The sequence below is a fragment of the Chionomys nivalis genome, chromosome 5 (genome assembly GCF_950005125.1).
Source record: "Chionomys nivalis chromosome 5, mChiNiv1.1, whole genome shotgun sequence".
Taxonomy (NCBI): Eukaryota; Metazoa; Chordata; class Mammalia; order Rodentia; family Cricetidae; genus Chionomys; species Chionomys nivalis.
The window spans coordinates 55200831-55216647 of NC_080090.1; the positions used below are offsets into that span (position 1 = coordinate 55200831).

The 15817-nt window shown below is 39.2% G+C and overlaps 1 protein-coding gene across 2 annotated transcripts in view; it reads left to right on the forward strand.

Annotated features, from left to right (window-relative positions):
* The window catches only part of Pou2f1 (POU class 2 homeobox 1), a 134857-nt gene extending 119345 nt beyond the window's left edge, over positions 1 to 15512 (forward strand). For both annotated transcript variants that reach the window (XM_057770321.1, XM_057770320.1), the window contains exons 15-17: positions 9248 to 9593; positions 12563 to 12651; positions 14560 to 15512. In XM_057770321.1, coding sequence (XP_057626304.1) covers positions 9248 to 9593; positions 12563 to 12651; positions 14560 to 14870 — 746 coding nt within the window. In that variant the 3' untranslated portion in view covers positions 14871 to 15512. The remainder of the gene's footprint in view (positions 1 to 9247; positions 9594 to 12562; positions 12652 to 14559) is intronic.
* Positions 15513 to 15817: the final 305 nt, after the last annotated feature.

The window sequence follows — 15817 nt, forward strand, 5'->3', positions numbered from 1 at the left end:
TGAGCAAATTTAACTTAATTTGGAATTAAAGACTTCTTTATAAATTTATGTTTTAGGTTCATAATGTCTCTTCAGTTATGTGGCTTTACCATGCCATAAAAATTCAGTAGATGACTTCATACTATGTTTCTAAGCCATTAGAAAATGTTAGGTTTTTATGTAATATAAACAGCACTTTGTGGACTCTTGACTGTTGAGCCTCATTGAAAATTTCATCTCATAAAATAGGCATACGCAGTTTTTAAAAACTTATTTTAAAAACTTATGTGATACTATTCCTGGGAAGAAGACGTGAACAAACATCTGTCTACCTTAGATTGTAAACCAATGTCAGACCAGAGTAAGGGTACCACAGAGTCCAGTTTGGTGTTTCTTACAGGAATATGGGTGAGAGAGTAGTTAGAGGAGCAGAAATGACTCAAAGTCAGCTACATCACCTAAAGCCCACCCCAGCATGGGACAACTCACAAAATCTGGGAATGTGGACTGCAGTACACAGCCTGTAGAGTTTGACAGGTTGCAGTGTGTCCTCTCTAAGCTGCTCAGCTTACTTCTCTGTTTCTTTTGGGTGGCTTGGCTGAGTTCTTTTATATGCTTGCTGTGGAAGGGCCGTAGTGTATCTGGTCAGTTTCAGGGACTTCTAGAAGCTTTGGGTTGTTTACTTCCTGAGCTTAAAGAACTTCTTTTCTACCAGATGGACTGTTTGTAAACTCCTTTTAGAATATCCTGTGCTTTAACGAGCTTCACTCCACAGTAGAGGCTTGTCTCAGAGGAAATTGCTACCCAGTGCACTAACACTTCACCAAAGCAGGTACTTTGTTTGCTTGTTACCTACACTTGAATCCTCAATTTCTCAGTTGCATTTCTTTCTTTTCTTAGAGTAGTTGATAATAGCTCAGCTCATATGCAAGATCTGAAGAGAGATGGGCAAGCCCACTGCCAGAGCTAGTGTATGGACAGTTCCATAATAATCAGTCTCTTCTCCATTCTCCTTCTCCTGCCTTGATAGATGGCAACTCTGAGTTTGCACTTCTCTTGGAGCTCCAACAAAGGGATTAATTCCCACCTCAATCATAACCTTCTCCTTCGCTAACTGTCCTGTGATTGGTTTCCGTACCACTACCTGTTTAGTCCTCTTTCCCATCCCTGGAAATCTCATTACTTTGTATGTTTCTTTACTGCCATTTGGAATGGGGTTTAAGAAACATGGAAAAATATTTTCTCCGTCTACCACTTTATAATAAAACATGATTTTTTTTTTCCCCCAGAAAAGGTTTCTCTGTAGCTTTGCGCTGGAACTATCTCTTTTGTAGACCAGGCTGGCCCCAAACTCACAGAGATCCGCCTACCTCTGCCTCCCAAGTGCTGGGATTAAGGGTGTGCTCCACCACTGCTGGCTACTTGTTTGTTTTTGTTTTTTTTTTGTTGTTGTTGTTGTTGTTGTTTGTTTTTGTTTTTTGTTTTTTCAAGACAGGGTTTCTCTGTAGCTTTGGAGCCTGGCCTGGAACTAGCTCTTGTAGATCAGGTTGGCCTCGAACTCACAGAGATCCGCCTGCCTTTGCCTCCCGCGTGCTGGGATTAAAGGCGTGCGCCACCACCGCCAGGCTTGCTGGCTACTTGTTAAATAATGTATTTGTCTTCACTTTTTCATGTGCTTAGCACATAAACAGTCCTGGCAAACATTTCTAGAGTGGATATAAGATAGTACTCCTCCAGAAAGAAGTACCTCCAAACTACAGTCACCTATGAGTGTTCTGTCTCCAGTTATCTTTCTAAAATGTTTCATAATGATGCAAATGTATTTCTCAGGAAGATAGTAGCAATTTGAATTAGTTACCTAACAATGGAGGTCCAAGATAGAGGTAGGAAAAATGAACAGAATTAAAAGAAATGGATAGTTCAACAATACTCCATTTGTAATGATTAATTTGAACTATGTCAAAATATTATCAAAGATATGCAATACTTGAAAATTACCAACCAACTTGACCTAGCTATCATGCCTGTGTAAAAACTACCTTTTCAAATTTACCTGGGACATCCTTCTTTCAGGACACTTTCAACCAGGAAACACATCTCAGTAAATTAAAGGGTTAAAAATCATAGAGTGTGTGTGTTTGTGTCTGTATTTTAATTTATGTGCATTTGTGTTTTGTCTGCCTGTATGTCTGTGTGAGGCAGTCAGAGCCTCTGGACTGGAGTCAACAGATATTTGTGAGCTATCAATCTGGGTGCTGGGAATTGAACCTGGCTCCCCTGGAAGAGCAGCCAGTGCTTTTAAGCACTGAACCATCCCTCTAGCCATTTTTGGGGGGTTGTTTGTTTGTTTTTAAAGACAGGGTCTCACTATGTAACCCCAGCTGACCTAGAACTCAATATATAGATTGGGGTGGCCTTAAACTCACAGAAATCCACCTGCCTCTGCCTCATGGGTGCTGAGATTAAAGGTGTGCCACCACACCCTGCTATGTTGTCTTTATAGAAATCAACAGGAGGAAAAAAAAAACTTGACAAATCTCAGTTATTTGGAAATTAGCATATGGTCAAGACCCTGTGAATTTAAAGAATTAAAATCGTATAATATATATTGTCCTTTTAGAAATCAACAACAAATATTTGTGGTATCCTCACGTATTTGGAAATTAAACTGGAAGTTTATGCCAAAGAAGAAATTAAGAAAAATTTTAAAATTGAAAATGAAGCATCACAGATACAGTAGTGATGCAGTGTGATCCAAGCAGGGAGGGCCAGTCATCAGGACAGCCAGTCCCCATTGACAGAGACACCAGAGAAACAGTTAAGCTTCTGGGAGTATAGGAAATAGGGATCAACTGCATACCTATGACTGTAACCCTTGTCAAGAAGAGAATTAGTGCAAGGCTAGCTTAGGCAAATAATGAGACCCTTTCTTGAAAAAAATTAAAAAATCATCATATAGAAAAAATTAGTCCCAATGTAAGCAGAAAGGGCAAGTGACAAGAATTACAGCAAAAAATAATGAAGTCAGGGGAAAAGCAATGCAACTAAAAATTAACAAATTCATCTGCAATGAAGAAAAAAGAAAACAATGCATATTATCAAAATCAGTAACTAGCAGAACCAGAATAGAACAGTGTGGTGTCCCACATCTTTAATCCAAGCACTCAGGAGCAGAGGCAAGTGGATATCTAAATTCAAAACCAGTCTGGTATGCATAATGAGATTCAGGACAGCTAGGGCTACATAGAACCTGCCTCAGAAGCAAACAAAAAACATAATGAAAATGTTATAATTAGGATATAGTTCATGATTTTGTTTTGTTGTGTTGTGTTTTGAGATGGGGCTATCCGTGACCTCAATCCTATTTTAGCTTCCCAAATAGCTAGAATTAAAGGCACATGTTCAGCTTAATAGCTCACATTTTTTAGTATATAATTTTTAAGTGTTCAGTGGGTTTTGATATACTGAAAACACGTGAAACTGTTATAATTACCTAATATTGGAATAATTCCATCACTTCAGAGAATAAGTCTGTAAATTATTAGTCCTCCCCCATCCAGGCATTATTCTTCTACTCTATCTCATTGTATCGCCTACTTTGAGCATTTATAGAAATGAATTCATATAAGTAAGTGGCCCTTTCAGTGTGTTAGACTTCTTTCATTTAGCGTGTTTTCTAACTTTATCAATATTGTAAAATATATAAGTACTTCCCTTTCAGTGCTGAATGGTATTCCATTCTGTGGATGTGCAGCATTTTGTTTACTATTTATGAGTCAATAGCATTGAAGTAGTAGCAGGTTTTAGCTATTTTTAGTACTACTGCTGTGAATTTCATATTCAGGTTTGTGTGTGAGCATGTATTTTCAGTTCTTTGAGGTTTATACTTAGAACTGCTGTTGTATAATGTGGCAAATTGGAATTCTTGGGACAACTTCTCTCTAAACAAAGAGCATGTAGATTGAAATGACATATAACTTGGGAACTAACAGATTGTCAATAGACCAAAAGCAGTTGAGCAATAATTAATTAAAAACTTAACAAATAAAAGCCCAACCCCTGATGATTTTAATAGTGTTCTGTGGAACTTTTTGTTATTAATTTCTTCTTTAATCAGATATTTTTGAAATATAAAGAAGAGAAAGCTATTTTGAACAAAACAAGCAATACTCTGATATAAGAGCTAGATAAATACATTAGGAAAAAATACAGACTCGTAGCCCTCATGAAAATATTTTAAATTCTTAGCTAAATCTTTGCAAATGAAGCTGAGAATTGTTGACCACCTGCCTGTTATGTGTAAGTTCCTGAGTTCAATCTCCCTCCAGTAATGAGAAAGGGAAGGAAAGAAGGGGAAAGGAAAAGAATATCTTTGCTGATCAAAACTGACAACATATAAAAAAAGATTATTCATCATGACTGGGGAATTTACACAAAGAATACATAGTCATTTTAGTATCTGAACACCAATTAACATATTTAAAAATAGAAATAGAAATTGAATTGAGATAAATCCTGGATAGTTGAATAAAGGGTATTTAGTAAATCCAAACCCATTCATGATAAAAACTCTTTGACCTGAAACAGAAGAAGCCGCTTCTACAGATCAAGAGCAGCTACTCAAAATCTGCAGCAAAAAGCATAAATGACCAAAGACTTAACAGCTTCTGCTGAGGACATTTGTTCTCCTGATCTTTTAATTTGTTTCACCATTAACATTGTAACAGCCAGTTTAGTAAGGGGAGAACTTAAACTGCCCTTATTCGCATTGTCCTATTGTTGTGTGATACAAAACCAACATATGAAATCAGTTGTGTTTGTATGTACTCCATAAAGTGGTCCAAAAATGATAGTAAGAAAAAATTTATACAGAATTTATGTAGAAAACTAGTAAGTAGCTGAAACTAAACTCTTGTGCATGTGTGTTTACACGTGTATGCTGATGCACATGCTTGTGGAGACTGGAAGTCAGACCTCAAATGTTGCTCCTAAGGACAGCTCTTTTTTTTTTGGTTTTTCGAGACAGGGTTTCTCTGTGGTTTTGGAGCCTGTCCTGGCACTAGCTCTTGTAGACCAGGCTGGTCTCGAACTCACAGAGATTCGCCTGCCTCTGCCTCCCGAGTGCTGGGATTAAAGGCGTGCGCCACCACCGCCTGGCTGCTCTTTATTTTTTTGAGGCAACTCTCTCATTTTTAAAAAAAAACAAAACACAAAACAAAAAAAAAAAAACATTTTACATACCAATCCCAGTTCCCAGTCCCTCCACCTTCCCTCCCCACTCCCAATCCAATCCTCAAAGGGAGTAAGGCTTCCCAAGGGGTGTCAACAAAGTCTAGGGCATTGCTTTGAGGCAGGACCAAGCCCCTCCACACTATATCTATATCTAAGCTGAGCAAGGTGTCCCTCCAAAGCGAATGGCTACAAAAAAAAGCCAGTACAAGCAGTAGGGATAAATCCTGGTCTCACAGCAAGTGGCTCCACAGTCTGTCCCAGCTAAACAACTGTCACCCACATTCAGAGGACCTAATTTGGTCCTATGCTGGTCCCCCTGCTGTCTGGCCAGAATTGGTGAGCTCCCATTAGCTCAGGTAAACCGTTTCAGTGGGTATCCCCATCATAGTCTTGACCCTTTGCTCATATTATCACTTCTCTTTCTCTTTGACTGGACTTTGGGAGCTCAGTTCAGTGCTTGCTGTGGATCTCTGCATCTGCTTCCATCAGTTGCTGAGTGAAGGTAGTCATCAATCTGACTACAGGGCAAGACTAGTTCAGGCACCTTCTCCACTATTGCTTAGGGTCTTAGCTGGGGTCATCCTGTGGATTCCTGGGGATTTCTCTAGGTTTCTTGCTAGCCCCACAATGCTTCTCTCAATCAAGAAATCTCTTTCCATGTTCTCCCTCTCTGTCCTTCCCCATCTTGACTGCCCCATTCCCTCAAGTTTCCCTCCCTCCTCCTCTTCTCTGTCTGCCCTCCCTTCTCCTCCCACCTTCCCCTGAGACAGGTCTCTTATTGGGACCTGGTACTTACTAATTTGGCTGAGCTAGCTGACCAACAAGCCCCAGGGCTTTGTTGCCACCTACCCAGCACTGGAATTAGAAAGCCCACAGCACCTTACCTGACATTGTGTACACTATGTGCTTGTGTGTGCAAGTGCGTGTTTGTGTGCATGCTTTCTAGGGATGAGACATGGTATTCATGTTTGTATGGAAAGTATTTTTCTGTTATTCTCTGGTCTGAGATTAACTTCTAAGAGACATTTCACATTTCAGCATTCTTAAAACGACACTTGTCTGTCTCTAGCTTAATTGATTTATTTCCTATTCAACAGTCATACTCCAAACAATAAACTGATACCTTATTCTAAAATAAATATAACAGGGATCTATTTTTAAATATATATGAAAAGAACTTGAGAAGAATGAACTTAGAGGATATACATAACCAGGTTTCAAAAGCTAATTATAAAGATACAAGTAATCAAGGCAAGAATAAACTGTTCATAAAGTAGATTACATGAAACAAAGCTCTCAATTGGGAGGAGGCTTAAATTTATCCTTTGTTAATTTTTGACAAATAGCTAAGACAATTCGAAGTCCCTAACAAATGTTCCTTCAACAGTTGGGTGTCAAAATGCACAAAGACTATTTTAGGTTCTTGTGCATGGCAAGTAAAATGGGTCAGATGACTGATGTATCCATAGAACTTCTAAGAAATTGTCGGCAATCTTTATGATTTTGTACTGCAAAGGACTCATAGATACATCACCCGCAAATCAGTGCTGGAGAGAGGGCTCAGCAATCAAGAGCACTTGCTGCTCTTGCAGAGAACCTGAGTTCAGTTCTCAGTACCTGTGGTGGGTATTTCACAACTACCTGTAACTCCAGCTCCAAGGAGTCCAGTGTCCTCTTCTGGCCTCTGTGGACATCTGTACTCATACACACACAAACACAAAAGATAATAGAGGATCATAAAAAACAAAGTTCTTTGTGCTATAGAAGACATCTTGAGGAGAATGAAAACACAAGACAAAGATTGGAAGAAAATGTTTGTTATAAAACGTGTCTTTTAAAAAAGAAATTATATATGGAATATACTAAAAACTGTCAAAGCTCAATAGTAAAAATACGGCCCAGAACATTTAAGTGGATACTTTATCAAAGAAGTGAAAACAGCACAGGAAAAAGATGCTCAACAGTATTGCTTGTTAGGGAAATTTAAAACATACTTCATAGAATGCCTGCAGTCAAAAGATAGATGAGGTTTGAGGATCAGAAAAACTACAGTTCATAGTGCATGACTAGGAGAATGTAAAGTGGTACAGTCACTATGGAAAACACTTTAGCATTTTCTTTGTAAGTTAGAAATATAAATATATCATCCAATGAATCAGTTTTCTCAAGAAGCTAGAAAACATATCCACACCATAACTCTTGTGTGTGCATATTTATAACAACCCCATACTGGAAACAAGCCAAAGCTTACACAGCATATCTGCACCATTGAGTAGAATTCATCCTCAAAAAGCTAAGTGTTGCCGGGCAGTGATGGCGCACGCCTTTAATCCCAGCACTCGAGAGGCAGAGGCAGGCGGATCTCTGTGAGTTCGAGGCCAGCCTGGTTTACAAGAGCTAGTTCCAGGACAGGAACCAAAAAGCTACAGAGAAACCCTGTCTCGAAAATCCTAAAAAAAAAAAAAAAAAAAACACTAAAAGTAAAATAGCCTAAGATGCACAAAATCACATATTGTTCACTTCCATGTATGTGAAATGTTAAAAGATAATACCAGTCTGTGGAGGCAGGATAGGGTTGACAAGTGGCTACAAGTAGGAGTGAGGGATCTCAATTTTTGGTGGTGCAAGTGTTAAAGTCTGGATTGTATGAGAGTTAAAGAACTCTGGAAATTGATAAAAAGTTATTGAGCTTTACACTTAAATTGGGCAAGTTTTATAGATTATAAATTATACTTCAATAAGCTGGGTTTTTAAAAAAAAAAAAGAGAGAGAGAGAGAGAGAAAAGGGTGGAAAGCAGGTGCTAGGTATCCTACTTGTGCTTGGATCTAATGCCTACTAAGTACCCTGTAAGACATGTGAGAGCATCTTGTTAAGGGTACTAAGGCTCCAAAAGCCTGCATAGAGTGCTCGGGTAAATTAAATTGCCAAGAATTTGGAGCATAAAGGAGGTATATGAATTGGAACATGACTCTATGGCTGGGAGGATTTATTTAAAGATCATGTTGATATTTTATGTCATAGTGATTTCATGATACTCAAATTGGAGATACCTACCTAGGATTTGGATAATATATTAAAACTAGATAACCCTGGATAGTTTCTGAACTCATCACTTCCTAGCCTAGATTAAATGCACTAATTTGGCTAGTATTGTCCTAGTAAGCCTACACGACATAGCAAGGTGCTGATTTATTTGATTATGCAGTGAAGAGGAAAGTGTAATAATTTAAGCTTTTTGACCTCAAGACTTGCAGTTTTGTGAAAATGGGCAGTTTTAGAACTTAACATTACCGGTAAAATTAGGTTTCATAAAATGGAAAATTGGTCAAGAAAAGATTCAAAGTACATTGAAACGTTTTTGCCTGTAGAAGAGAAATAAGAAAGTACATTTATCTTCCTGTAAAACAAGGGGCTAGGTCTTAGAAGAGGATGCAACTGGGGCAGTACTTTTGAGTCTACCAGACAGGTTCACCACAGCAACAGGGCACTGTTTGGTCTTGTAGATTTATGAAGACATAATGAAGAGGGTTAGGCTTCATAATACCAACGCTGGTATAATTGTGTCTGGTGTCTTTGGAAGCCAGAAGAGGGCATCAGATTCTCCTGGAACTAGAGTTATAGATGGTTTTGTGCTTTCATGTTGGAGTTAGGAGTCAAACCTGGGTCCTCTGCAAGAGCAGCCAATGCTCTTAACCTAACAAGCCATATCTCCAGCCCCTCATTTCCTTTTTTTCTTTTTTTTAATAGAACATTGATGTTGGAGGAGGGGAGAGACTTGTTTCTTTCAGAGTTGTGTTATTGCTCTTGTCTCTTAAGGACTGATAGCTTTGGTTTTTAAATGGTTGTTATTATTATCATCGTTATTATTATTATCTGTAGAAATATATCTAGAAAGCTAGGTTATTCTTAAAAAAGAATAATTAAGGATTAATGGGTAGTAGGTTAATAATCGCTTTGATTCAAGATACTGAATGAAATGACTAGTTTTCCAACCACATTTACAGAAGGTCATTCCTAATCTGATTCTCTTTTCAGGCACTACAGACACCACATCCAACAACACAGCCACCGTGATTTCTACAGCACCCCCTGCTTCCTCAGCAGTCACATCTCCCTCTTTGAGTCCCTCCCCTTCTGCCTCAGCCTCCACCTCTGAGGCCTCTAGTGCCAGTGAGACCAGCACAACACAGACCACCTCCACGCCTCTTCCCTCTCCTCTCGGGGCCAGCCAGGTGATGGTGACAGCATCTGGCTTGCAAACAGCAGCTGCTGCTGCTCTCCAAGGAGCTGCACAGTTGCCAGCAAATGCCAGTCTTGCTGCCATGGCTGCTGCTGCAGGACTCAACCCAGGCCTGATGGCACCCTCACAGTTTGCTGCTGGGTAAGAAACTTTCCAATTCCATTTGCATTCAAAACAGAATCTCTTAGTTAGGGTTTCAGTCACTGTGAAGAGACATCATGACCTCAGCAACTTTTGTAAAGGAAAACTTATAATTGAGACTGGTTTACCATCTTAGAGGTTCAGTCCATTATCTTCTTGGTGGGTAACATATTGCCATGTAAGCAGGCATGGTGCTGGAGAAGGAACTGAGAGTTCTACATCTTGGTCCACAGGAAAACAGGAAGTGAATTATCTACTACACTGAGCTGAGCATAGCTTGAGCAAAGGAGGCCTCAAAGCCCACCCCCACAGTGACACACTTCCTCCTACAAAACCACACCTACTCATACCACAACACCTAATAGTGCCACTCCCATTGCAGGGTACTGTTTTCTTCAAACCACCATACAACTAGGAACCCATTATTGTAACTCATAGGGAAGAGTTTTCATCACTATCTTAAATGAACAACAAATCTGAGCTGGACTGCTTTGATTACAGATAGGAACATAAGTTTCTAATTAGCCACACTACCATTTCCACATGATGACACAGGACTGAGTCAGTGAGTGACTCAGCTGTAAGAGCCAGGAAGAGAGCTCAGAATTCTCCATAGTCTTAAGCTTTCTTCATTAAATTGTAGTTTACCTTCTTTCTTATTCTCAGAAATGGATAAAACTTGGAGTAAAACCATGTCTGGTTTTATATATTTTCATATAGTTTTTATTCTCTGATAATTACATACATGTATACAATGTTATTTTGATTATATCCATTCCCCACTCCTCCCAAACTGCCCTGAACTCTCATACACACACAACTTCGTGTTTCCTGTCTTTTTTTTTCTTCAAGTAGCTAATCTAATTAGTGTGCCTATATGTACATGAATGTAGAGCCCTCCATTGGAGCATGGGTAACCTACCAATGTGAGATATCCTCCCCCACAAAAAAATTATTCCCCCCCTTTCTGCAGCCATCAACTGCCATTAGCTCCTCAACTGGGGATGAAGCCTTTTGAGCCCTTCTTCATCCACACTAACTTGGCTGGCTCGATCCTATTCAGATAATCATTGTGTGCAACTGTACTGTCATGTCTAGAAGAAAGCATTTTATAATAGTACTCCCCAGCTCCAGCTCTTACACCCTGTCTGCCCCAGGAACATCTTCCTCAATACTCCCTGAGTTTTGGTGCTAGGAAGATAGGTTGATGTAGATGTCCTATTTAAGGCTGCATACTCAACAGTCACTCGATAATTTGACCAGTTATGAGTCTGCATTTATCATTGTCCATCACAAAAACAAACTTCTCGGACCCGGGTTAACAGCATCATAGATCTGCGGGTATTAACATAGTTATAAAGGGCAATCCACTGTAACCATTTAATAAAACAACAATAATTGGTGTCTACTGCCACCCCACCTTTTGGCCATGACCTCCTCATCCATGGGCTTTTGACTAGACTTACAGTACCAGGCTGTTTCCCTCTATGAATAGGTCACAAGTCAAGTCAGAAATCAGTTGTTTGCCCCTGGAACAGTCATACCACTATTGTACCAATAAATATATTTTGCCTGATTGGTCAGTATTGTAACATACAGGATCTAGCATTGGATAAGACTATTGCTATCTTTTCTCTCCCGTTGTTTATATAGCACCTCTTGGCACCGTGAAAGCTAGCCAGCAGAAAGGAAATTTCCTTGTCAGTTCCAGATTGATGTTTCTATATACTGCAACCTAAGTATATGTGTGTTCAGTAATAGGGTCTTAAAATCTAGTTATGATGGACAACTAAGAGCAGTGACAATAGCCTATAGTGTTTGTTTTCTTTTTTTTTTTTAAATAAGAGGGCTAGCCTCTGGAGCCTCACAGACCAATAACTTGTAAGGAAGGATCCCATGAATGGCACTGAGATTTTTGTTTAATAACTTGTGTCTTCTGGGAACAACATTGGTTTTTGTTTGGGTTTTGGTTTGGTTTGGTTTTTAATTCAGGCTTTCTCTGTGTAATAACCCTTGCTATTCTGGAACTCACTCTGTAGACCAGGCTGACCTCAAACTCACAGAGATCCACCTGCCTCTGCCTCTGCCTCTGCCTCCTGAGTACTGGGATTAAAGGCGTGTGCCATAACTGTCTGGCTTTCTGTTATTTATCATGTGTTTTAATTAGCTTACACACAGGGGGTTTCCATAAGGCTTTTCATAAATCCTTAGTTTTTGTTGACCCATCTTCCTTCTCTGTCACCATTCCTCACCCCATCTCTGCTCAAACATTTAATCCCCATATTTCCCTCCTCTTCTTTTCATACCACACATCTGTCTCCTACCCTATTAAGGCCTCTTGTCTCCCCTTCTCATGGACCCTTTCAGGCTTTCTAACCTATGGTTACTCCAAGTTAAACATAAGCTAAAGATTCAAAGCTAGGAGTCACATATGAAAGAAAGCATGCAGCCTTTGTCATGCTGGGCCCAGGATATTCACTTAATGTTTTCCAGTTCTCTCCATTTACCTACAGGTTTCACTTTTCTTTACAGCTGAATAAAATTTCATTGTATATTTGTACCAGTTTTATTATCCATTCATCAGTTTATGTTAATTTCATTTATTCCTTAGCTATTGTGAATAGAGAAGCAATGAGTGTAGTGTGGTAATTTTATATTTTTATTGTTGAATAAGGATTATCCTTTCCAGTTTTTTTTCTAGAAAAAAATTAATGAAGTAATTCAAAGAAAAGTCAGAATGACTAAAAGTTTTATATTTTATGCCTATCATAATCTTGTTTATACAAGTAAATATCAAAGAAGCAGTAACTTGTAACCATTTGAAAGTAGAAAGTAACAAAGATACCCATATTTTTCCTAAGCTGAAGTTTTCTTTATTATCATTATTATTTTATTATCAATTTGGTATGTTGTCAAAATAACAGGTATGTGTGCGTGGCAGTAGAGTGACTCCTCTTTTGCACTTGCAGAGGTGCCTTACTCAGTCTCAATCCGGGAACTCTGGGCGGGGCTCTGAGCCCAGCCCTGATGAGCAACAGTACACTGGCTACTATTCAAGGTCGGTAGCATTTTTTTTCTTGCTTCTTGCACCTGAGTGTGTGTGTGTGTGTGTGTGTGTGTGTGTGTGTGTGTGTGTGTGTGTGTGTGTGTGTGTTGGAGGCTATCTGCCTTGCTGGAGATTAAGGTGAGGAGAGAGTTGAATGCTGATTAAGTTGTTCCTGAAGATCAAGATGTCCTGTAAAAGAAAGTTTTGTAGAAGAATGTACAGGTGAGTTTGTCAGAACAACAGACATTGCATAATTTGATTTCTTCCAAGAAATCTGCACTTTACTTTCTCTATGAATAGAAAGATAGATTTCCTCCTGATGTTAACCTATCTCAAGGCAAGCTTCTTCAAGTAAAATTCCCCAGTTCTATCCCCACCTGAAGATAGCCATGTGGAATGGTAGTATACATCCCACAGATCTCCAGGATATTTTTCACCCTTGTTAAATTTTCCCCCGTGTATTCCCATCAGTGTAGGACATATGTTCTTGGATTATAAATACTTTTTCCAAGGCCTTTTTGGGTCCATGTCAGCCTTTTCTCATTGTCACTTAAGATGATACTTACTCATACAGTGAAGGATCTGCCTTGCCTTGTTCAGGATCTAAGTTTTATGCCTAAAGATGTTTATTTGGGGAAAATTCGTGTTTGGACTGAAAGAGGTTTTTGGGTTTGTTTGTTTGTTTCTTTCTTTCTTTTTTGGTTTTTTTCTTAAAATACTTTATAATTAAATAAGAATTATGGGATCAAAAACAAGCTGGCAGGTCCTGGCACGTCTCAGTGAGTGATATGTCTAACCATATACTTACTGTAGGCAGTATTAAACTACAGATAGAAATCGAATTGTGGCCTGCATTGCCGTGCTGTTTTGTTGGATTCTATTTGACCGATTTGTGTCCGGACTGATGGTTAGATGGATGTGTAGTGTTTTCTTTGTGCAGCAGCATCTTTTAGAATATTTGGGATGAGTCCCATTTTCCTGCATAGGGCATATCTCTGGCTTACAGTGTATGCCTTTCCTAAGGCATGAGTGACTGTAGAGCATTCTCCAGAAAGACGTACAGTCACTCTGTGACCCTGAGCCTTGAGTCCAGGACATGTCTGTCAGTCTGCACCATGGCTCCAGGTTGTATATTGTATGTATACTCATTTTCAAAATCAGGGATTCCTTTCAACTAGAAATAACATTTAGTGATATGTCCTGTGGGGAAGCATCATAGAAAAATTTTGCACCATTCATTACCAAATCTTAGCCTTAGATCACTCACACATCATTGTGTGTTGTATCTCCTCCTATAATAAACAGTATTCTTTGCACAGTTCATAAGAGTCAAGTGTTCTGCCTCTAGAAGTATAAAAACAAAATTTTTAAATTGTGCCTTTTTCTTTATTTAGTAATATATAAATTTTCATGACTAAAACCTTTGGAAAGATGACTTTCATCTTATACAAATTTTGTCAAATAGTGTTACGTAATGGTAGTTGAGTTGTTAAAAGCTAAATGTATTTTTAACACTCAGTCACTTTAACTAGTAGTCTTTTGAATGGAGATAGTTTTAAGTCAATTTCATTGAAAAGACAGAATTGTTGGATTTTAACAAATCTTTGTAAGTAAATGATGTAAACTTGAGACTTAAAAGATAGAAACATGATTGATTCTTCCCCATTCATTTGTCCTGCTTATACTTATTAAACTGACTTTCAGTTCTTTGGATGCTTCAAAATTATAAATAAACTTGAGTTGATGTCAGTATAGCATTGTAAGTATAGCATTATAATAACATTATAATTGGAGCATTAGAATTGAGTATATAGTCAGTGAAGAGTATACTCTGCTGCTGAGTAGAGCTTTGCTGATGGGTGGTTTGGCTTCTCCAGGATGAAGTTTAATGTTCTTTCTGCTCTGGGTTCTTGTCTATAGCTCTTGCTTCTAGTGGTTCTCTTCCAATAACGTCACTGGATGCAACTGGGAACCTGGTATTTGCCAATGCAGGAGGAGCCCCCAACATTGTGACTGCCCCTCTGTTCCTGAACCCTCAGAACCTCTCTCTGCTCACCAGCAACCCAGTAAGCTTGGTTTCTGCAGCTGCAGCCTCCACAGGGAACTCTGCACCTACAGCCAGCCTCCATGCCTCCTCCACCTCTGCTGAACCCATCCAGAACTCTCTATTCACAGTAGCCTCTGCCAGTGGGGCTGCTTCTACCACCACCACTGCCTCCAAGGCACAGTGAGCTGGGTGCAGAGCTGGGCTGCACAGACCACAGACCTTCGGCACTGCAGTGTAATGGGCTGCCAGCTGTTAAGAAACAGACAGGTGTGATTGGCTTCCTCCCACCATGTTGTGAAGATGAGGGAGACATGGAAAAGAAAAAATACACTTACCAGGAAAAAAAAGAATGGAGACAGAACAACATTTGCCTAATTTTATAAAAAAAGAGAAAAGAAAAAAAACAATGTCTTTTTAGGATTGCTTCATGGATTAGAGAACTTTCTAACCAAAAATTTAAAAGAAAAAAAAAACAGAAACAAAAAATCCAAAACAGACAGACAAAAATAAATGAAAGGACTACTTCCCATTTCCAGCAGTCATGATGACAAGCAAAGGTGGGTGACCAGTTCCAGTAGAGGAAGGGGTGTCTTATGTTTTCTTTCTTTCTTTTTTTTTTTTTTCCAAAAAATCATTTTTATAGGTCTGTTGTACAGGCCATTAAGTCATAACAAGGTGTTTATAATCGTATCAATTGTGTTGGGGGTTCCTTTCTTAACTGGTACAATTTAGGCAGGCCTGTATTACTGTATCTCTGTTATTGTTTTTATATATATATATATATTGGACATGTTTATCTCTTGCTCCTGGATCCTATTTCAGTGAGCTCCCACACTGTGGGGAGGGAGGGTTTTGGGGTTAAGGGAGAATTGCATTCTTAACTTGCAGGAATGTTCTTGCTGGTTTCCTTATCCTTGATGACTCTTACAGAGGTGCTAGAAAATGATTTTCTTTTGCCACTTATGCAAGAGGCTTGGTGCAGAAGCTGAAGGCAGTGTGTGCACACTCCTGCTCCACACACGCTCCTCCCCATCAGGTGGTGCCTTTGGAGCACTCTTGTGTAGGAACAATTCCTGCTGAACTGTAGCTCTCACTCACCCCTAATCATTGAGCAACCCCGAGGCCCAAACC